At 38.7% G+C, this 22,586-nt stretch overlaps 1 protein-coding gene across 1 annotated transcript; it reads right to left on the reverse strand.

Moving 5' to 3' along the window:
* Positions 1 to 17,811: 17,811 nt before the first annotated feature.
* Positions 17,812 to 19,809, reverse strand: LOC143890706 (transcription factor MYB93-like). Its single transcript, XM_077395385.1, has 3 exons — positions 19,647 to 19,809; positions 19,138 to 19,267; positions 17,812 to 19,014 (listed from the first exon to the last, which is right to left on the reverse strand). Exons 1-3 carry the CDS (start codon positions 19,777 to 19,779, stop codon positions 18,312 to 18,314), a joined length of 966 nt encoding a protein of 321 aa, XP_077251500.1. The 5' UTR covers positions 19,780 to 19,809; the 3' UTR covers positions 17,812 to 18,311.
* Between the last annotated feature and the right edge of the window lie 2,777 nt (positions 19,810 to 22,586).

The following is a 22,586-nucleotide window of genomic DNA, read 5'->3' on the forward strand; positions in this document are numbered from 1 at the left end:
AACAAGCCCCTTGTTCTTGGTTTGAGAAATTTCATATTGCCATTCTCCACTATGGTTTTTCTCAAAGTGCATACGATTCTGCTATGTTCATCCAAAGATCAACTCGTGGACTCGTCATTCTACTTTTATATGTTGATGATATGGTTATTACTGGTGATGATCTATGCGGCATTAATGACACTAAGAATCATTTGCACAAATGCTTTGAGATGAAAGATCTCGGTGCTTTTCGTTACTTTCTTGGGATCGAAGTTGATTCCACGCCCACTGAATATTTTCTGTCGCAAGTGAAATATGCATCTGATATTATTAGTCGAGCCAGTCTTACTGATGCTAAGGTGGTAGACACTCCTCTTGAATTAAATGTGAATCTTCGACCTTCTGATGGCACCCTTCTTTCTAATCCTACTTTGAATTAAATGCGGTTCAGGTTGTCAGTCAATTTATGGCTGGCCCTCGCTCTGTTCATTTTGCTGCCGTTCTCAGAATTTTACGATACCTTAAAGGCACGATGTTTCAAGGGATCCTTTATTCTTCCAAGTCACCACTTACTCTTCGAGCATACTCTGATGCTGATTATGCTGGTGATGTTACCGATCGACGTTCTACCACAGGATTTTGCGTCTTTCTTCGAGATTCTCTTATCTCATGGAAAAGCAAGAAGCAAACAGTTATCGCTTGCTCCAGTGCTGAATCTGAATATCTTGCTCTTGCCCATTCTACTACAGAAATTATATGGTTATGATGGCTTCCTCGTGACATGGGTGTTTCTCTTTCTGATCCTACCCCTCTCTTCTGTGATAACAAAAGTGCCATTCAAATCGCTCACAATGGTGTCTTCCATGAACGCACCAAACACATTGAAGTTGATTGTCACTTTCTTCGTGATCATGTGTTATGGAAGACGATTTCCTTGCCGTTTATACCATCGAAATATCAAATTGCTGATTTATTCACCAAGTCTCATTCATCCTCCCGATTGCGTTTTCTTGTTTCCAAACTTCAAATGCATTCAAAAGCATCTTGAGTTTGAGGGGGGTGTTAACGGCAACAAAGGATACATTTCCTTGTATATATAGCATATTGCCTTGTATTCTTGTTGCCTTGTATTGCTTGTTGCTAGTTTTCCACATTCCATCTTTAGATTATTACTTAGTTAGGCTATATTTTCTTTATTTGACTTCACTAATCAAAGGATTCTATGATTGTAATATCTCTAAATATGTAACTGTGTATAGAATGATATTCAATGGAGAATACAACACTTCTTCTTCTCCAATTGCTCAGTTCCTAACAGACGCATCCCTTTAAACCTTTCAATTTGGGCCCCCACGTAGATAGACCATGATCCAAAAATTTTCACCGTAGGATGATTCTTAGACATTAGATGCATCCGATTTGTGTGAATTTTGGATCATTGGAGGGCAGATTAGATGGATGGGCTGGATGATTTAAAGGTGGTGCCCACTATGTAATAGTGGGTTGAAGATTTCATCCAATTTGATCAATGTCTTCAAATATCAATGGCCAATTTCTTATGACGAAAAGTATATAAGAACCCATTTTGATCTAAGGGGTAGGATTGTTTAACATTGGAGCCAATGTTCCAAGTCCATCAATCGGGCAAACTAAGATAACTGGATATGATTTTCAGCCCATAATCCATGCCATTCATGGTGGGGCCTACCACTCAGATTCAGACATATTATCAATTTAGCCCTCTTTTTCTTAATAGACAAGTACAAATACATGAAAATAGAGGGGTAGAATCAGTCATTTTGCTTCGTTTCTCAACCCAGCTGTCCCCACAGAATACTATGAAACTGACCATTAACAGTTCAAATATAGTGGTCATCAATATCATGTCTTTTCTATTTTAACCGTCTTCTAAGAGCTTTTTGGGAATTGTAATAAATGTTTGACATCTGGTAAGGTAATAAAAGACAAAGTGAGTTGGTGCAATTATCAAGACCTAGTACGAATATTAGTAGCTTTTTTTTTTTTTTTAAATAAATTTGGAGGAAGGATTCGGTCAGTGGTGCATGGACTAGTATTTTGATTGATGTTAAGAGGGTGATCTGTTAATTTGTTATTTTGGCTCTGTTTCTATCTATGTAAAATCGGTGTAAAATAAATTTTGCGTCCATTTTTTTTAACTTATATAACATTTGTTTTACGACCATTTTACATTGAGCCTTGGTTTCTTTCAATGTAAAATGGCCATAAAACAAATTTTACTCCCATTTTCAAGTGAAAAAATGGGAGCACAATTTGTCTTACCACCATTTTGTTGTGGGGTCAATCCCCATGATGTGGGCATTTTTTTCCCTATTCGGGAGGTTCAAGTCTCATATGATCTCAGAAACAGTTGACTTTACGTTTGTTTTAGAAGGCTGAAGATCAGCATTAGCTCCAGAGACTTGCCATATCTAGCAAGAGTTAAGTCTTGATATACTGTTTTCAAAATGTTTTTTTATATTGTTCTTTGGTGATTTGAGATTTTGAGTTCTTGATGTATGGAGTGTGTCGAGTAGCAACAAGATAAAGATCAACACAAGAAGCAGCTAAAATAACTCGTGGAGGTTTGAAAATCCATGCTACGGTTTGGAGAAAAACTCCAATATAACATGTGAAAGGAGCAAAGCTCCTTCACCCACGTGAAAGAGCCAATGCTCTCTTCATAAGTGATGTCCAAAAAATAAACCTTATTCAATCTATTTTTTTCCTCATGCCATTACATTATATAGATAGCCAAAACCAAATAATAGAAACCCTAAAAGCTTTCTAGACAATTATTCTCAATCTTCTATCTAAAGTAACGTAAATAAGAATTAGAAGCATGACTACAATATTCCTAAATAGTAATCCCGTAATAGACCTATACCACATCCGTAAAACGCCTATAACTTTGTCAAATCAAATTCAAATCGCGTGATCTTGGGCTCGTAATCGGAAAACCTTTCTAAAGATACCAAAATCATGCCAAAAGACCAAGATTTGATGCCTAAAAAATATGCAACAGATAAAATGAAGAAAATATAAAAAATAAAAGACTTGCTCAATGCTATGCGTTCTACATCAGTTCCAGTACACCTGGTAATTTGTGACCCTTTTTCTAGTTATGATGGGTTATTTGTGAAACAACCAATTACTCCAAAAGCTTAAGCCATTGGAGGATGCATTATTTAACCCTTAAAACACTCCCCCTCACGTGTGGCCCCTCTATTTAAAGTTGGCCTACACGTGTCACATGTGGCCCTGGTACAAGTTCCTGAATTGCAAACTTATATTGAGAAATATATATAGTGGAAACCTTCATTAAACATTGAAGAGATAGCTCCTAAGGGTAAATCAGCACTAGACTGTCATATAATGAAATAACCCAAGGTAAATGGTTCTAAGGTCCTAGTTGTTTGGATGGGCCAAAAGAATTCTGGCGGCAATTCTACCTCGTTAAACAACATTATTGGAAGTGGACTGGTTTTAGTTGGTTCAAAAATCTTATAATAAAGTGTGTGTGTGTGTGTGTATATATATATATATATATATATATATATATATATATATATATATATATATATATATATATACATATATATGAGAAAAGTGTAGCTACACATACTTGTAGCTAACTTAGCTACACCAACGGCTTAAAATACAGTGGGCCTCACATTGTTTGGGTGATACAAACCATTCATTTGATGGGCCCTCATATAGATAGGGTGTGCCCAAAAAATCAGCTCTATAGGATCATCCCAACCCTACGATTTGTGGAGGCAAAAATGGACGCGTAAAAACCTTCACAAATCTGTCCATTTTTGCCTCCACAGTTTGAAGGGTGGGGATGATCCTATGGAGCTGATTTTTTGGGCACACCCTATCAATGTGAGGGTCTATCAAATGTGGGCCCACTGTATTTTAAGCCGTTGGTGTAGCTAAGTTAGCTACACGTATGTGGAGCTTCACTTAACTCTCTCTCTCTCTCTCTCTCTCTCTATATATATATATATATATATATATATATATAAAAGGATGATAGCAGCCACACTTCATTATAAGATTTTTGAACCAATTAAAACCAGTCAACTTCTAGTAATATATATATATATATATATATATATATATATATATATATATATATATATATATATATATATAAAGTGTTGGTGAGCTTAAGCTCACCAAACTTATGGTTAGGGGTGTAAACGGATCGAATTCGGAGCGGATATGGCTATATCCGAATTCGATTACAATATACACTATCCGAATTCGGATTCGGATTTGACGGATATTTAATATTTGTTACCAAATTCCTATCCGCCGGATATTGTTCGAATTCGGATATTATCCGTATCCGTTTATCCGGTAAGTTTGAACATTTTATTGCAGCACTTTATCTTTTTTCTCCTTCTTACTCCTCGAATGAATTTTTCAAACCTTAAAACTAGACCTCTACATTCTCTTCATAAAATTAACTCTCAAACCCTAAAATATATGAGATCATCTTCTTCCTTTTAAAACAAAGTCAGAGAGAGAGAGGCGGTGGGGATGGATGATAGTGTTGGTAGTAGTCATTGATCTTTGGAGTGTCCTTATATGATGGAATGGGTTTGGGCTATTTTGAACAAGAGAAGTGGGAGTGAAGTGGGAGTGCTGATGGTGGAAGATGAAGAGAAATGGGGATGGAGATGGGGATTGGGTTAGAGATGGAGGTGACTAGCGGTGATGGAGGTGGCTGTGAAAAGGTGGAGAGGGGCGGCGGCGGATTTTGGTGGGGTTGGAGGCACCAAGGAATGCCGAAGAGGTGTCTCAGCCTCCTCCTTTCTCCTCTCTCTTGCTTGCTTCTCTTTGTAAACCTTAGAAGTCCCCTATTTTAATTGCATTTTGGGTTTTTTTATAACCCTAAGTTGAAAAATTGATCTGAGACGTCCATTTACCATTAATGACCTAGATGGGCTTTTTGCTTTAGAATTCTCTAGAAGCTATGCCATCTTCTTTCAATCACCATCATCCATTTGTCTCTTTCATCCTACAACCCACATTTGTTGCTTCATAAAGAAGCCATGTCAAACTCCAAGAATTTCCTTAAAATGAGAGATTACTTCATTTCCTACCCAAAACACTTTTTGTTTTGTTTTTTTTTTCTAAAAAGAAAATTCACTTTTCTTTTAGAAACAAAAGATAGTGGGTCATTACTAAAAATAAATATTAATGATATTATTAATAATAAATAAAAATGATTTACTTCTCGGATGTTAAACGGATCGGATATACCATTTACCAGATTCGCATCCGCTAAGAGCCGGATATCTCATAAACGGATTCGGATAATATCCGCTTGAAACGGATTCGGATAATATTCACTTTAAACGGATTCGGATGCGGACGGTAATCGAATTTCTGAATATCCATTTACACCCCTACTTATGTGTGGACCCCGATCCCGAGGACGGTGAGCGAGGGACACGAGATCCCACGTCAGTCCTCTAAGATCTCCACAATGTGAAGGAGAGCTTTACCAAGGAACTCTCGAAATGATGCCACTCACAGCATGGGTGGCGATATAAATGAGATACCTCTCGATTCAAGGACCAGCCCGGAATCAAGGTGTACTTATAACAAAGAAGAGTCGCCATCCAAGGAAGTAGGCCCTGGATCCCTTGAAATACTCTGTTGCCACGGATAACCAGAGATACAAAAGTTCGTGCCTGATGACAAATGGGGAAGGTGTTAAGCGCCCCCAATTCGCCCAAGTGCAAACACCTGGTGTCTTATGCCATTTTTAATTAATTTTGAAGAGTTTTGGGCTAAAATCATGTGAAATGGGAACGAGTATCCCCGAAGAAACGTCTATCTAAGCATGCATGACCCGGGGATGGGCAAAAGAAGATAAACATCCAAATCCTAACTCACCGCATATACTCCTAACCCATCACATCTAGGAAAGCAATAACATCGCATGCACAGCTATAGCTAAGCAAGTAATAGCAGATATGATAAGCAGAAAAGCAGTAAATGTCTACAGCTAAGCATGTGAAACTAAACGCACAAGGAATAAGCAAGCTGAAAGTAAACACACAAGGAACCAAAGACAAACACACGATAAACTAAAGGATGCGAGGGAAGAAAGGAATAAGAAAATAGACGGTATGCGCAAACCCAAAATGCCAGGGAAAAGAAAATGGGACATACGATAGACTCAGGGAGCGATTCTAAGGAAATCGAGCTCAGTGATCCTGATCCGCTAAAGATCAGACAAGTCTCGCGATCGTCATAGCCTATCGTTGGGCTCAACGAGGACAATCCCTGTAAAGGGGCCACGCTATGTCGTCGCCCATCCCAAAACCCGATAAAACGTCGGAAAACCGATAAAACCGGCAAACCACGATCAAAATCGGAACTGAAATGAAAAGAAGGCTCCGAGTGACCTGGCAATCACCATCCTTGCCCATTTTGGTTTTTGTATTTTTGAAAAAAGCTTGAAAGATATTTTTGGATGCTGAAATGATTTTTTTGAAAGGTTGAAATGATTTTATTGAAAAGTTTGACTGAACTTGGGATGATGATCCCAAGCTGCCTACGTACCCTGTAAAAAGGGATCAAGCCAACGTAGTTCGAAACAGCTTTTCGAAAAACGCTTTGAGTGTTTTTTTATGTTTTTGTTATTTTGATTTTTATGTATTTTTATCTCTTTTGATCGAAAGGGGGTTTTGGCTCAAGAGGTTGCCGTCCATCATCGCCTACCCCGACGAAACGTTCCCATGATCAATGGAATCTCGAAACACAAAGAGTATTCCAGGAAAACAAAGAGGTTGCAGATTTGCAAGCCCAAAACATGCAACTAAATATTGAAGACCAGCTGAGATTATACACTAACCCAACATAGTTATACTGATAATATTCTCAAGAGAATGATGGAAAATAATAAAGGGTATCCCTAACCATGAAATCCCTTAACACATAGCAATTCCACATACCTGTGCTGGATGAAATCGCAGTCACCAAACGCCCATTGGAGTATCGGTGTCACCAAACGCTCATTGGAGTATCGGTGCCGGTACCGGAAATGCCGGAAGAGAAGCTGATGGTGAAGCTTGAATTAAGAGGCCGGAGATGAAAGCTGAAATAATAGGAATTGAAATGGGTTTTGATGGGGTATTTGACGTGGGTATTAACGAGGCCAAAATGGGACCAATTGGGATTAAGAAATTGAAATTGAAGAGGGGAATTAGTGGGATAGAGGTGATGGCCTGAAATGGTGGCGCGACACAGCCGGATTCCGGCAAGATTGCCGGAATCAATAGTGTTAGAAATGGGGATGGGTTTTGGTAGATGAAGGGAGGAGTGGCTAGAAATGGAAGAAAACCCAAATGGGTTGGATGGGTAAAGGAAAATGGTGGTAGGGGCGGTGGCCGGAGCAAATGGTCGGCAAGAACGAGGTCGGAGAAGACGACCCCAAACCTCCCCCTCTCTCTCTCTCTCTCTCTCTCTCTCTATTTTCCTTTTTTTTTCGAAAATGGGGATAGTGGTGGTGGAGGGAGGAGGAGAGATGATGGCGGTAATGGAGGGGTCGGCTGGAGGAGGAGTGGCCGGAGAAGAGGGGTGGGTCGGAGATGGTGGACTGAGGTAGCGGATCCAGATGGGTTTGGAAGAAGGGTTTGGGGTGGATTTGAACGGAGGTTGCAGAGGTGGGTTATGGTTTGTTGCTGTGAAGGAAGGGATGGAAATGGGGATGGTGGTGGTGGAGTGGTAGGTGGCCGGCCGGTGCTGGGCGTGGGTCGGAGAAAATGAAGAATCACCGGAATTTGCAGAGGAGATGGAGTTGTGTTTAGGGAATGGTGGCTGAAATGGAGATGATGGGTGTAAAGGGATGATGGTGGCTGATAGGGAGGTGAGAGGCGCCGGCAATGGGTTTGTGAAGGGTGGTGGTGGTGGTTCGGTGGAAGAAGAGAAACAGGAGAGATGGCTGGCTGAGGTGGGTTTGGGTGGTCAGATTCAAGCGTTTTCGAGGTAATGGATGATGGTAATGGAGGTTATGGTGGCCGGTGGTGGTTGGTGGTCGGAGATGGTGGACGATTGAGATGGGTTAGGGTTGGTTTGGTCGGATTCCGGCAAGCCTGCCAGAATCAATGGAGATGGTGGTCTCTCCCTCTCTACCCCTTGGTGGCTGCTGTTGGGGGGTTTGTGAAATGGGGGAAACGAAATGGGTTTATCAATAAGAGAGATGGTGGAGGTGGTGGCTTGAAGGGGTGGTGGCTTGAAGTTGATTTGGCCGGTCTCCTTCTCCTTCCTCTTTCTGCTAAAAACAAATGGGAAAATCCTCCTCCCTTTTTAGAAAAATGGGATCCCCCCCTTTTTTAACCCTAATTCGATGGGGGTTTTGTAAGGGGAGGTGATAGATTTGCACCCCCCCATTCTCCCTGGTACAGCCCCTCTCAAGTGTATTATGACCACTCTTTTTTTAACCCTATAGGGGGTGGTTCGGGTAAAAAAAAATGGGCACGGGGATCAGGGCTCGATTTTTTTAGAACTTCGAAATTCGGATCTGGTACTTTATTCAACTTCGGAAATTCAATCGATTTCAGGAACTTATTTGATTTCAAAATTTTTATTCTGTGGTGATTATCCTAACCCCTCCATTGTGGAGGACAAAAATGGGCAGATTTGTGGACAAATAATGTCTGTCAATTTTGACCTCCACAAATGGAGGGGTTAGGATGATCCTATGGAGCTGATTTTTGGTACACACCCCATCTATGTAAGGGCCTTTCAAATGAATGCTTTGGATCATCCTAACAAAGTAGGCCCCAATGTGATTGGGCGCTTAAGCTCACCAACACTTTCCTCTATATGAGGATATATATATATATATATATATATATATGAGGAAAGTGTTTCTAGTCCGGCTGGCTAGAGATCATTCTCTAGTCCGCCACCAAAAAACACATGGGTCCCACATATTTTGAGGTAATCTAAAGCATTCATTTGATAGGCCTCATCATAGATAGGATGTCCACAAAAATTCAGCTTCATAGGATCTTCTTAGCCCTTCGATTTGTGGAGTTAAAAAATGGACAGATTTGTGGCGGTTTATAGCCGTCCATTTTAAGCTCCACAAATCATAGGGTTGGAATGATCCTATGAAGCTAATTTCTTGTGGACACCGTCTCTATGTCAGGGCCCATCAAATGAATGCTTCGCATCACCCAAATATGTGGGACCCATGTGTTTTTGGGTGGCGGACTAGAGAATGATCTCTAGTCGGCCCGGACTAGAAACACTTTCCTCTCTCTCTCTCTCTCTCTCTCTCTATATATATATATATATATATATATATATATATATATATATATATATATATATATATATATATATATATATATAGAGGAAACTGTTAGTGCGCTTAAGCTCACCAAACTTATGGTGAGCTTAAGCGCCCAATCACATGGGGCCCACTTTGTTAGGATGATCCAAAGCATTCATTTGAAAGTCCCTTACATAGATGGGGGGTGTACCAAAAATCAGCTCCATATGATCATCCTAACCCCTCCATTTGTGAAGGACAAAAATGGACAGACACAAATCTGCCCATTTTTTGTCCTCCACAAATGGAGGGGTTAGGATGATCCTATGGAGCTGTTTTTTGGTACACCCCCTATCTATCATGAGGCCTTGCAAATGAATGGTTTGGATCACCACAGAAAAGTGGGCCCCCATGTGATTGGGGAGCTTAAGCGCACCATAAGTTTGGTTATGGTGCGCTTAAGCTCACCAACAATTTCCTCATATATATATATATATATATATATATGAGAAAAGTGTTTCTGCGCAGCTGCGCAGGAGTTACTTGCGCATAGTAGCTTAAAAAGCCGCCGATTGGTCGCTTTTTGTGGACCCCGCAAAGGTGGTCCCGCCATACGAACCAATCGGTGGCTTTTTAAGCCCCAAATGCGTAGGTAACTCCCTGCGCAGGAACACTTTTCTCATATATATATAGCAGAATCCTACAGGCTGAGGTGCTGCCACGTGTCAGCCCCTCCTCTGTCTCACAATTTTAAAAATCTCTCATTATCACATTTTTGGCAAATCTTCTATTACATTACAGGGAAGAAAGCAATTAAATCTCGTTTTCTCTCCTAAACATTTCTAATCGTAACTGTTACATTTATTTAAAGCTCAAATTTAAGATTATGGCACCTCACAACATTCCCATTTAAATCGAGAGTTACTCAAAACTCACCATTACCATTTACATGGATAATTACTCAAAACAAACCACTCATTTCCATTAATGCTCCTACAACCTTCTATATCTCCCATTTGATATTCCATGACCTGTTCGAGCAATAAATTCCCAGAAACTCCACCTCTTCCTTAGCGCCTCTTCACCTTCTAAATCTCCCATTTGACGATGGGCCAATGCATTTGCAGGACTGTCTAAATATCAGGGAAATCTTTCTCTGTGAATAATCATTGAACATCAAACCCTCTGAATGCCATGGAAGAGCATGTATTCTTCTATTATTTCTGTTGTTCTCTTTGAAAAGTCACATGCATTTGGAAATTAAAAATTGTTGCATTGCCAGATACTTTGTTTTCTTATTGTCCCTCTTTTTTGTGGGTTTTTGAAGGAAAATGTTGGAATTAATCAACTAAAAAATTACATATGGTTTCTATTGGAATCATTTACGCTCTTGTGGGTTTTTCTTACATCCTTTCTTTTTGTTTTTGCTTTTTTTTATGGGGCAGCTGAAGTAGACTAAATATCAGGGTAATGCTTTTGATCCAGTTTCTTCAATGATTTGATTGGCGAATTTTATCTAATTACTATCAAACAAAAATAAGCACACTTTGGATTTGGCATCTTTCTCAATAGGTGATGGTCCAAATGATGTTGGAATGATTCTAGAGGCAGACTTTAGGATAAAAGGAATGCATGTTGGTATCATATGAACTCAAATCTCCTCTAAGCACAAGCTTGAAATCTCTGTTCGATGTAATGGTGGCTTAGGATCAAAGTCTTGGTGCCACAAGGCCACGCCATAGGCAGATGCCTTGATAAGATCAAATGGCCATTGATCAAACTGAACCTTATCCAGATTTTTTTATTTTCATTTTCTTCTAATTTTAATAATTTATTTTTTATCCTCTTTATTCTTAGTATACGTATTATCTTTTATTATTTTCTTATAGTTTTTTTTTTTTCATAACCTTTTTGAAGATGGGGTTTTTTTTTTTTTTTTTTTTTTTAACCTTTTTCATCTTATGTGCTTGATGATTGTTTTAAGTCCCAATACATATACATAATCAAGTAAATACAAAAACCTATGAAAACACATAATCATTTCAAAGAGATGCATCAATGGACATACGAAACGTGCGAGTAACACTCCCTGCCCTGTTGATTTGTTTTGTAAGTTGCAAATTTTAAATTTATTGAGTAAATAAGAAGCCCAACTGTTTATCCCCCTCTATCTTGAATAAAATTCTCCTTGATGTTTTCAATGTGTAATTTTTTTTTTCTACCATTGTTTGACAATCCTCTTATCTTTAGTTTCTAATTGTAAGATAGCATGATTTTTTTTCTATTCTTCAAATTGAAGTGTGTGTACCAGGACCATGGTTGTCATGTGTGCCAATTTGTTTGCCCTTATATAGGGGCATTGATTTAATTGTAAGAAATACACTCTTGATGGAATTTTTTTCTTTTCGGGATTTAGAGGGAAATGATATGATTATGGTTAATATAGATTCCCCTCTAAAGAAGAATTGAATCGGGTTAATTTAGAAATATTTTTCTTTTCCAAACTTTTCCAAAAAGGTTCTGCAATCCAAAAATCTTTCTACTTTATGTCCCACCGTTCCGTTTTCCAATATTTCCATTTATCACATATTTCTGTTTTCCAATATTTTCTTTTATTTAGGTAACATTATTTAAAGCTCATATTTCCTTTTATTTAGGTAAAGAGATCAGAAAGCATTAACTCTATTTTAAGATAATTACTTAGAAACTCCAATTTCTACTTATAACTCTTCAATTACTTCTATATAAATCCTCAACGTATTATTCCTAATTTTTCACATATAAATTCTAAGTAATTATTTAAATAAAGCGTCTAGAAATTATACGAAATGCACAAGACAATAGATAAACCAGCTACCTGAATCTTATACATGGTTATGTTCTGTTTTATTTCCTTCATAAATTTTGATTCTTAAATGGCTATTAGTGAACCTGGCTGTTGATAAGAGCATTAGCTATGTGAAATTTACTTTTGTTTCTTCAAGAGACTGGGATAGCTTTTGATTTTATGTACGTTTGTATGATTACTTCTGTTTCTATTTCATTTTATGGGGCAACTATTTTTCATCCTTATGTGCATAGATCCTATTCTCTCTCTCTCTCTCTCTCTCTCTCTCTCTCTCTCTCTCTCTCTCTCTCTCTCTCTTTGTGACATTATTCATTCATGCTTAATGTGCAGGGATTTTTTTAATTATGATGTTATTAGAATGGTTTTATCTAATATTTAATTTTAAATATTAGATGATCTATCAAGCATCTTCTAGGGAACTCTCAAGAGTCTTTGAGAGATGCAAGCTTGGGTATATTTTTATTTAATAAATACTGTTTTTCTTTGTTTTTAAAAATTAGACTAATTTTTCATGACGCCCAGCAATTCAAAAAGAAATTTTTTTATGCCGCCCGATGCATCGCACGGGTCTGCAACTAGTTAATCAAGAAATTGAAAGGCCTTTGTCTTTTCTCATGATGAGACATATTACATAAAACTGGGTGTTACAATGCAATAACTCTATTTGTGATCAAGTTTGTTGGAAACAGGTCAATCTTGTTAGCTGAGCTTATTTCTGATTAAATCCTCATGGTTTTTTATTGGAGTTCTCTTGCTTAAACATTGTGGATTGGTTCGGCAGAATTGCGCAAATATATGCGTTTACCCTCTTCATAAATTTCATTGGTTTGATTATGATGCATTTTGTGAATGACTAGTTGGAGCTACCTTGCTCTTTCAGTTTACACATCCAACATCCAACTCTCAGTCTTTTTTTTTTTTTTTTAAATACTTCTAAGTTTCTTGTTAAATTTTCTACAATATCCAGTGGTTCAACTTGTGAATTGAATGACAGAATTTCTGACACTAGTGAACTGTTTGGGATACTCTTATTGAAGGGTGTATGCTTGACAATCGAGGACTGCTCTAAAAGAAATTTTAATTTGGGAATACGGCTCATCAGTTGTTTGAGTATCCCCTTCATTCTATTTGTTACTGACTTCAAATTGTGGGTAGGCTTCATTTAACCCATCCTTGAATTGCTCGACTGGTGCTCAGACATCAGCTGATGGCGTTTCTAAATGTGTTGTGCCTAAGTCTTTTGGGTTGACTGGTAGTCCTTATCAGCAACAATTAGAGGTACTATTGGGACTGTTCCCTTGAATTGAAAAGGTTTAGGCATTGTTTTGGAATTGAATACTAATTATACAGATTGTGGGTTGAAATTCGGCTTGGAGCCAATAAAGCTTGCTGGATTGGAACTGTACTGCTGCTACAGTGCTGCTGAACTGCTAATATCTGGGCTTATTTTAGAGCTATATGTTCTTAAGCAATCCTCCAAAGTTTCTGCTCCTTATGCCTGAGCATCACTCTAAAGACCCAATACCTGAGGGTCCTTTCACCATACTAACAGAGCAAGCTCAGCTTCCCTCTTTTACTCTTTGGAAAGTTCAGACACGCCCAAAAACTAATCAACTATGGTTATATTGGTTCAGCCACCAACACATGGGAATCCATTGTTATCAGCTGACCCAAACAGTGCCCGAAACGTTCAGAATTCAGAGTCCCAACGAGTCCTTCAAAGTCCGCTGCCAAGAATAGTCTGGTAATGTTGAATTTGGTTGTGATCGTCCATGTTGGAGCTGAACTTATCAGCAGGGTGAAGTCCCAATAGAGATCTCAATCCTGTCAACGTTTTTTCTTCCTACAAAACGTCTCTTTCCCATCAAAACAATAAAACATTTGCAAAAGTAAAGTGCAAAAAACTCACAAACATTAAGAATGAATGAAGGGATTTGCTAGGGACCACTGCAAGGCATTTCGCAGATCTGTTGCATGAGAGAGCAGCCACCTCCGATGAATTAAATGAATAAGACAAAATCTGGGCCTATGTGGCTGCTCTCTCATGCAGCATCTGTCCGCGAAATCCCTTCTACGATGGTCCGTAGCATATCCCATGAATAAAATGCAATGCAAAACTTATAAAACATTAAAAAGGTGTAAAGGCTTGTAAAGAAAACAAATGTTTAAATTTTGATTCACCAAAAGTCAACAGCAGAAGTCTATTAGGCTTCCAACATATATCATTTCCCATATCTTAAATCTCCCATTAATCAATGGACAATGATGTTTATTAGGTGTAATTATAGAGAAACACAGAAAAGCTTGACTACCTTACAAATTAATATGTTGAAGTAAACAACTCAGGAAAATTTGCAGACATCATTTTCTGATATGGCAACTCGTAGCCATCTTTTCTATCTTGTTGCCAACAACTACATATTTTTCCATATCATTTTGATAGGAACCCAATACACCAGATGCTCCATATAATCTTATTAGCAACGATATATCATGACATATGAAACTTTGTGTAGTATCCAACAAAATGACATATGAAACTTTGCGCAATATCCAACGAGTGTGGAAGGATTGGCTAACAATTTTATCCTCTCTTTTCTATTGGGAAGAGCATACCTACCCGCATCATGTTTTGTACATTACTTTGACAACCATGGCAGCTTGACTTTGATGAGTTTTCCTATATTAATCTTAATTGGGTCTTACTCAAAATACCGTAATTACTTAGGGTGCAAGTTAGGGCTGGCAATTTCACCCGGAAAAGCGGGGATCCGCCCCGCCCCGCTTGGGGAGGGGATTCCCTGATTTGAGTGGGGAAGGGGATTTAAAAAATTCCCCGGTGCGGGGAAGGGAGGAGAAGGGGATGGAGTTCGCCCCGCCCCGCCTCGCATTAATGCCATTTTTTTCTTGTATTTTTTTAAGTGTTTTTTTTTTTTTTTTGGGAAAACTACTAGAAACCCCTTAGATCAAAACATATCTACAAGATTCCCCCAAAATTTTCATAATTTCCATTAGTACAGTTTTGTCCCTGAAATAGCTTTTTACTTTTTCTTTTACCCATAATCCATTGGGCATTATCCCTCATTATATTAGTATATTACCCTTAGAAATCCCTAAAATCTCTCCATCAAACCATCACTGTAAGGCAACATTAAATTCTTTGAAAATCTCCCTCCCCCAAATATAGGCAACATCTCTCTGATGAGTGATGAGATTTTATATGGTGTGCGCTCGTATAGTCCATTATTTTTCAAAAAGTAATGTATGGGCTACACCATAGGATGACCCAAACCGTCTATTTGATAGGCTACAATTTAAAAGTACTTTACAGGCCACACCATAGATCATCCAAACCGTCCATTTGATAGGCCACAACGTAAATAGATTGCGGCCCAAAAATCATTTCCATAGGATGATTGCAACCCTCCGATTTATAGAAGGTACCATAATATGCAATTCCTCTATAGATCAGAGGGTTGGGATTATCCTATGGAAATGATTTTTGGGCCACAACCTATTTACGTTGTGGCCCATCAAATGGACAGTTTGGATTATCCTACAATGTGCCCATCAAGTGGAAGGTTTGGATCATCCTATGCCTATGGTAGTATGGTGTGCCCAACAAATGGACGGTTTGGATCTTCCTATGGTGTGGCACGTATAGTACTTTTTGGCAAGTGGGATTGGGAATTAGGGTTCTGCTAGGGACTATTGATCAATTAAATGAATCTGAGAGCAACCACCTTTGTCCCCATGTTAATAAAATGAACAAGACAAAATCTTAGCCTATGTGGGTTGTGTGGCTACTCTCACATGCAACAGCCAAGCCGCAACATGCCTGAAGTGATTGTCCCTAGCAAATCTTTAGTTTTAAACCTAACATTTAACAAAGTAAAGTGAGAAAGTAAAGTGATTGTCCCCGAAGGATGCGGGGCAGGGATGGGGAGGGGATGGGGATTGGATATTCCCCGTGGGGAGGGGAGGGGGATTCCCCACCATCCCCGCAGTGGGGAGGGGGGAAATTTCCCGTAGAGGGGAAGGAGTAGGGGACCCCAACATCCGGCCAGACCCGCCCCGTTGCCAGCCCTAGTGCAAGTTGGGTCGAGCTCATCCCGAACCTAGTGGGTTCAATCAGATTTCGGCTTGGGTTGATTTGGCATTTCCCAGGTTGGGTTAGAAAAAGCCAACCCAATTTAATTTCAGGCTGGGTTAGGGTTGAGGCCTTGGGCAATCCGACCCGAGTTACCCATCCTCTAATTTTATCGTGATTTTCAAAATCGTAAGATTAATTATGTTTTTTTCTTTTTTTGTATTCTTTTATGTTTTTGCTCTAGGCTAACCCCAACCTAACTCGACCCGATTTGTAAAATATGGGTCAGGTTAGCATTGAGAGATTTCACTACAAGAAAAGTGACATTCACCGACGGTCATGACCGTCGGTGAATATGCCAATGAACGTAGGAGAATGCCGGTAATAACCATTTTTCTTGTAGTGTTTAAATGCGGGTTGGGTTAGGATTGACCATCCTTGACCCAAGACTATGGTTGGATCAGGTTAGGGTTGAAGGAATGCTCTCTCGGTTGGGTGGGCTAGGGTTGGCCTCAGCCCGCCCGAGTTACAACCCTACTAATTACCCAATCACATCCTCTTGCCTCACGCCAAGTGTCCAATTTCGACATATTTAGAAGGAACCATCGTTGAATTAGCTTGATGGATTAGTTAATTTCGGTGTAACAGTCAATTCCTTGTAAGAAAAGAAATCAAACTGACCTACTCAGTAGGAAATATGAGAATGATGTCTAAGGGGAAACATTATGTGGTGATGCACAGTTTTAAGCAAATTCACCTACCTTTTTAGCTGATGAAAAAAGACAGGAAAACCTGTCTTCAAGCTTCCCCAAGATAGATTGACTGAGAATACTGTAATCATCATTAAGAAAATGGAAAACAGTAGTTTAATTATCAGGGACTTGTTATGATTGCAAATCGTTTCTCACCTCAGCCATTGGACATGAGACTGTCCAGGTCAACTCTCATAGCTTCGAACATACCAATTTTTTATACTACTGATGTTGGCACAACCAGGTTCTGATAATTGCACTAAACTCATCTTGTTTATTATTATTTAAACAGCTGTCAAAGGTTATTTCGGTTCCCGAGGAGCTCTCAAAACCAATTAAAGAAGAAAATACAAGATGAGTTTGTGCAATTATTAAAACATCGTAGTGTCAACATCAATAGCCTTTTTCTATCCTTGTTCTTACCCTATATCTTGGTAATAAGCCATCTAAGAGAAATTGGCATAAATAAATCTCTATGTTTAGGTCATAACTCTCTCTCTCTCTCTCTCTCTCTCTCTCTCTCTCTCTCTCTCTCCCCCCCCCCCCCCCCCCCAGGTCCTTGTGATTAGGGATTAAAGGTTGCAAGACTGAAATCATGGGTTTGATCCACAGTTGCACCCTGGAAAACATAGAAGAAAAGCATAAACAATAACAAGAAAACCTAGTGACTATTTCTTTACATTTAACTCATAACGAAACTACTTAATCCTTTTTTATTCCTCATTAAACCTACTGACTATTTCAAGCTGAATACTAATTCCCTGGACAGCATGCAGTATCAAAATAGAGCAATTAAATATTTAATAATGCCATTCATTTCATAATTATTGCCCAAGAGCTAAGTCTGGTCATACAAGAAAACAAGTAAAACAAAAAAAATGCAAATACACACACTCATACATCCATCCATGCATGTACAGACACAGATATACACACACATACATTGGAAATGATATTTCCACCCCTTCTCCAACTTTTCCACCCCACTAGTTTGTTTTTACCTAAAAATGCTTGCATTTCCACCCCTTTTTCTGTCTTTTTTTCCCTGAAAATGACGTACATTGTTTGAAAAAGATAAACAAAAGGGAGAGGGGGATGGGGAAATCATGGCTCCTTTTGTCTCTCTTTATCTAGACATAAGGGGGTGGAAATGATGGGAAAGTGGGGTGGAAATATCGTTTCCCATATATTTATGGATGCACATGAGTGTATGTAGAAGAGAGAGATGAATTGACTTGAACAAGAAGGGAAATATATTATAATAATCCACGCCAAATGGGTGGTCCAACTCATGGAGTCTTACACCTTGTCTCAAAATTAGACAATTTCATGAAGAAAAGGGTCTTCAAATAAGAGCTCAGGCCAAAATGAAGGAGCACATGAATCAGCTAGATTGCTGGTTGAATTCTCTGTGACAAGGTGAGGAGGAATTGGAACAAATGGGGATTTGGGTCTGTTTTCTTCTTGGCCAAACATTACAAAGTTGGAACCTTGGTTCATTTCATTGTTCATGGGTGGCTCAAAATTGCAAGGGAATTGAAGGTCTGGCAAAGGGGTAAAAGGACTAATTTGGTCATGAACAAATTGAGTAGGATCAATCCCAGATTGGGTTGAACTTCCCAAATTGCAAGAGTTTGACAACATAGTTTCTTTGGGTGAAGACATTGAATTAAATAGGTTAATGGCCTCCATGTCTGTAACGCTGCTTAGACTAGTAGGAGAATTAGAACTTTCTGCCATGACTGCTGATTGTAGAAGGAATTGAATGTATTGATATCTGGCCAATTGAACAGCTTCTTGTAATCTGATGTTTTGTTCATCAAATGGATGGTGATCCATCACATCTTTCAAATTGGCAAGAGCAATAAGATGAGGCAAGCTTGCAAAAAGGTCGGTTCGAGGTCGGTGGGTCATTGGATCAAAACCCATCTGAATTAGCTTCTTCTTCAGATGGGTGTTCCAGAAATTCTTTATCTCATTATCGGTTCGGCCGGGGAGGTGCGTCGCAATCGCAGACCATCTAGTAAAAGAAATAAAATGAAAAAAATAAGTACTGAATAGTTGGATGAGAACTGAAAAAGACCCAATTTTTTTTAGGATTTGTAACTTGTAAGTGACAAAGAAGACTGAATGTTTGAATTACTTGTTTCCAAGGATGGAATGGAGATTGAGTATGGTTTGTTCTTCTTCTGTGGAGAATTTCCCTCTTTTGATATCAGGCTTTAAGTAATTTGTCCATCTTAGCCTGCAACTCTTTCCACATCTATTAAGCCCTGCAAGAAAAACAAAAAAGACACCCATAAGAGAGAATTAGAGTAAGGGAAAGAAAGAGAAGTATAGAGAGAGAGAGAGAGGTAACACAAGTTGGTATGTTTCTCCACCTACAAGTTTAGGGTTGGCTATCCAAAACTCTAAGAGAGAGAGAGGGGGGTAACACAAGTTGGTATGTTTCTCCACCTAGATATTTAGACTTGGCTATCCAAAACCCTGAGAGAGAGAGAGAGAGAGAGAGAGAGAGAGAGAGAGGTAACACAAGTTGGTATGTTTCTCCACCTACAAGTTTAGGGTTGGGATCCAAAACCCTAAGAGAGAGAGAGAGAGAGAGAGAGAGAGAGAGAGAGGTGTAACACAAGTTGGTATGTTTCTCTATACCTGCAAGTTTAGGAAGGGCTCTCCAACTCCCATGTCCATGTTTCTGTATGTATTGAACAAGCTTTTGGTCTTCTTCAGGAGTCCATGGGCCTTTCTTAAGGCCATTCTCATCACAGCAAGGAGATCTCCCCATTGTATTTTGCTTTGGAATTTCACTCCCTCTCCTTATCCCACTTTGCTACCAAGAACAAGCTCCATATTTATAAGACCCTCTTGCCTTTGTTCCTTGCTCATTATTTAACGCAAGTGAAAACTGCTGATGGCTACTCTCCATATTGTCCAATTCCGACGATACCCTTATCTTCCACAAAATGACAAATTCATCAGACTCGATCAATTTGTTTTAACTTCTCTTTCAGACTTTCACAATAGACTGGCCCTAAGCCACTCATATTCTTTGCCAGCTCCAATTAAGAAACCTTGAGACTCTAACTATGCAGGTGGGGGCCATAATTGGGTGATGTAGACCGTTCACTTAGTAGACCCCACATTGATTGGGCCATGGCCCATTCAATCATGCATCCCACAATTCATGTAGGCTGGTAAAAGAAAACAATGCAAAAATAAAAAAAATGCCAATCTTTGGATGATCCTACATTTTTTTTTTAATGGTTGGATGAGTCTACAATGATCCTACAAAGGAGCGAGGTTTATAAGGAGAATGGGAAACCCACTAGATGAACGGTGTAGATTAATTGATGGATTCAATTTGTGCTCAGCCTAGAAAAAACACGACAAGCAGTATATAATGCAATATTCTATAACTTGATGCATGGTCTATTATATTAAAACAAAATTTAGAAGTAAAATATGGTTTTGTACTTACAAGATTCTATTTTGTATTTTCTAATAAATTAAACCCCTTACTATTTTTTTTATATTATTTTGATCACTATACTAGGTAAAAAACGTTTTACTAATAGAAGAAGGGAAATGTTATCGGCACTACTGTATTTTGATGAGGGCACTCCTCACTTTATTAAAAGTACGGTACGGCCCTCACCATAAGATGATCCAAACCGTCCATTAGACGGGCCACAGCCTAAGTAGGTTGTGCCCCAAAAATCATTTCCATAGGTTGATCCTAACCCTCCGATCTATAGTTTTGGGCACAACCTATATTGGCTTTGGACCAACTAATGGACGGTTTGGATCATCCTATGGTGCTGGCCGTACCGTACTTCTAACAAAGTGAGGAGTGCCCTCATCAAAATATAGTAGTGCCGATAACATTTCCCTTCTTTTATTAGTAAAACATTTTTATGATTAATTAAAAAATCTCTATTTTATTCATAAAAAGTTTCTCCAACACTTTAATTTAATCAGCTAATTACTTCACAATTTCTTCTTTAATTTTTCTTTTACTAAGTATGCAAATATTTTAACTACTTTAATTTCTTGATATTTTCTATAAAAAAAAATGTTTCCATACTTTTCCTGAAAATATCTGCAATCCAAACAGGGCCCGATAATCAAGGACATGGTTGGTATTCTAAAATTATCTGTATACAATGGGTATTGGGAAAAGAAGGCGGGTGTAAATTGGTCTTTTCAAACAGTTCAATATCTTGCCTCTCTTCTCCCATGATGTTGGCACAGAAAACAAGAAAATGAATTCCATGCACGCAACAATGGGATCAGTTGCACGCAACAATGGGATTCTTTAACGTTTCTACGTTAATATTCTTCGGATTCCTTTTTTTTTATTGCATGGCACCATGTGTACGTATTAAAATTCTTACAACAATAGTATGGTGGGCGATACGGGTACCTACCATATTGTATTATTCTCCTAGCCTTGTAAGCTGGTGGGGCCTACCTCAAACGGGCAATGATCAAAGAATTTAACCGATCGGATGATCCTAGCCGTTTGATCGCTAACCTCGGAGAAGAAATTTGATTGGAAGAGACCATTGTTCACACTCCTTAGTTAGACGGCTAGGATTATTCGACGTTGTGGGCCCCAATAGATTTCTAGTTTCAATCACTCTCTCTCTCTCCAACGACAAAAGCTGCAAGATTTCCAGTTCCTGTAAGTATAACCAACATGGGAACTGAATCAAGTGAAGAGGAGGAGGTTGTATCTACTAAAACAGTAATGTGTGTAACTACAGTTTCCTCGGAAATTATCATGGTAATCGAATATAATACACCATGCGTAGGTGTAAACACCCCTAAGTTTAGAGGTCATGAAGTGAAATCAAATGAGCTCTTATATGGTGTAAGCCCGTGCAGTGCGGTATCTTTTAAAAAGTACTGTACGGACCACACCATAGGTTGATCCAACCGTCCATTTAATGGGCCACAACGTGAGTAGGTTGTGCCTAAAAAATCATTTCCCAAGGATGATTCAAGCCCTCCGATCTATAGAGGAGATGCATATATGAATGGCTGGATGAGAAATCACAATCCCAAGGTCTCGATAATTTGTGCATGAAAAGAAAGATTTTGCATGCAACGGATTTGAAAATATGGACTTAGCTTCGTACTCTTATTGGAATTATGTGAATTGCATGAATACTATGGGTTCTACCACATAATATGTGTTTATATTTGGATTCGACGCCCTCACATAGAACAATTAGGTGTGAAACAACTAATTACCCGAAAAGCTTAAGCTGTTGTAGTTGATGTTATTTAATATCATGTATACTTCAAAACTCACCCTCACGAGTGGCCCCTCTTTTTATGGGTTGGCAGTACACATGGCACATGTGATCAGTTCCTTTTTTGGGTTGGTCATACACGTGAATTTTTAATATCAAGGAGTTATTAGGTTTTTAATCTAGATCAGGTCATACCTTTGTGAAACAACCAGTTACTTCAAAAGCTTAAGCTGTTGAAGTAATTGGTTATTTCACATTAGTAGCCAACTCTACAATGCACGCAGAATATATGGTATGTTATGAGTAAAAGCAATGAGACTATTGAATCTTTTTA

Source organism: Tasmannia lanceolata, unplaced genomic scaffold, assembly GCF_043159265.1.
Source record: "Tasmannia lanceolata isolate RefF3 unplaced genomic scaffold, GAP_Taslan_0.1 ptg000013l, whole genome shotgun sequence".
Classification (NCBI taxonomy): Eukaryota; Viridiplantae; Streptophyta; class Magnoliopsida; order Canellales; family Winteraceae; genus Tasmannia; species Tasmannia lanceolata.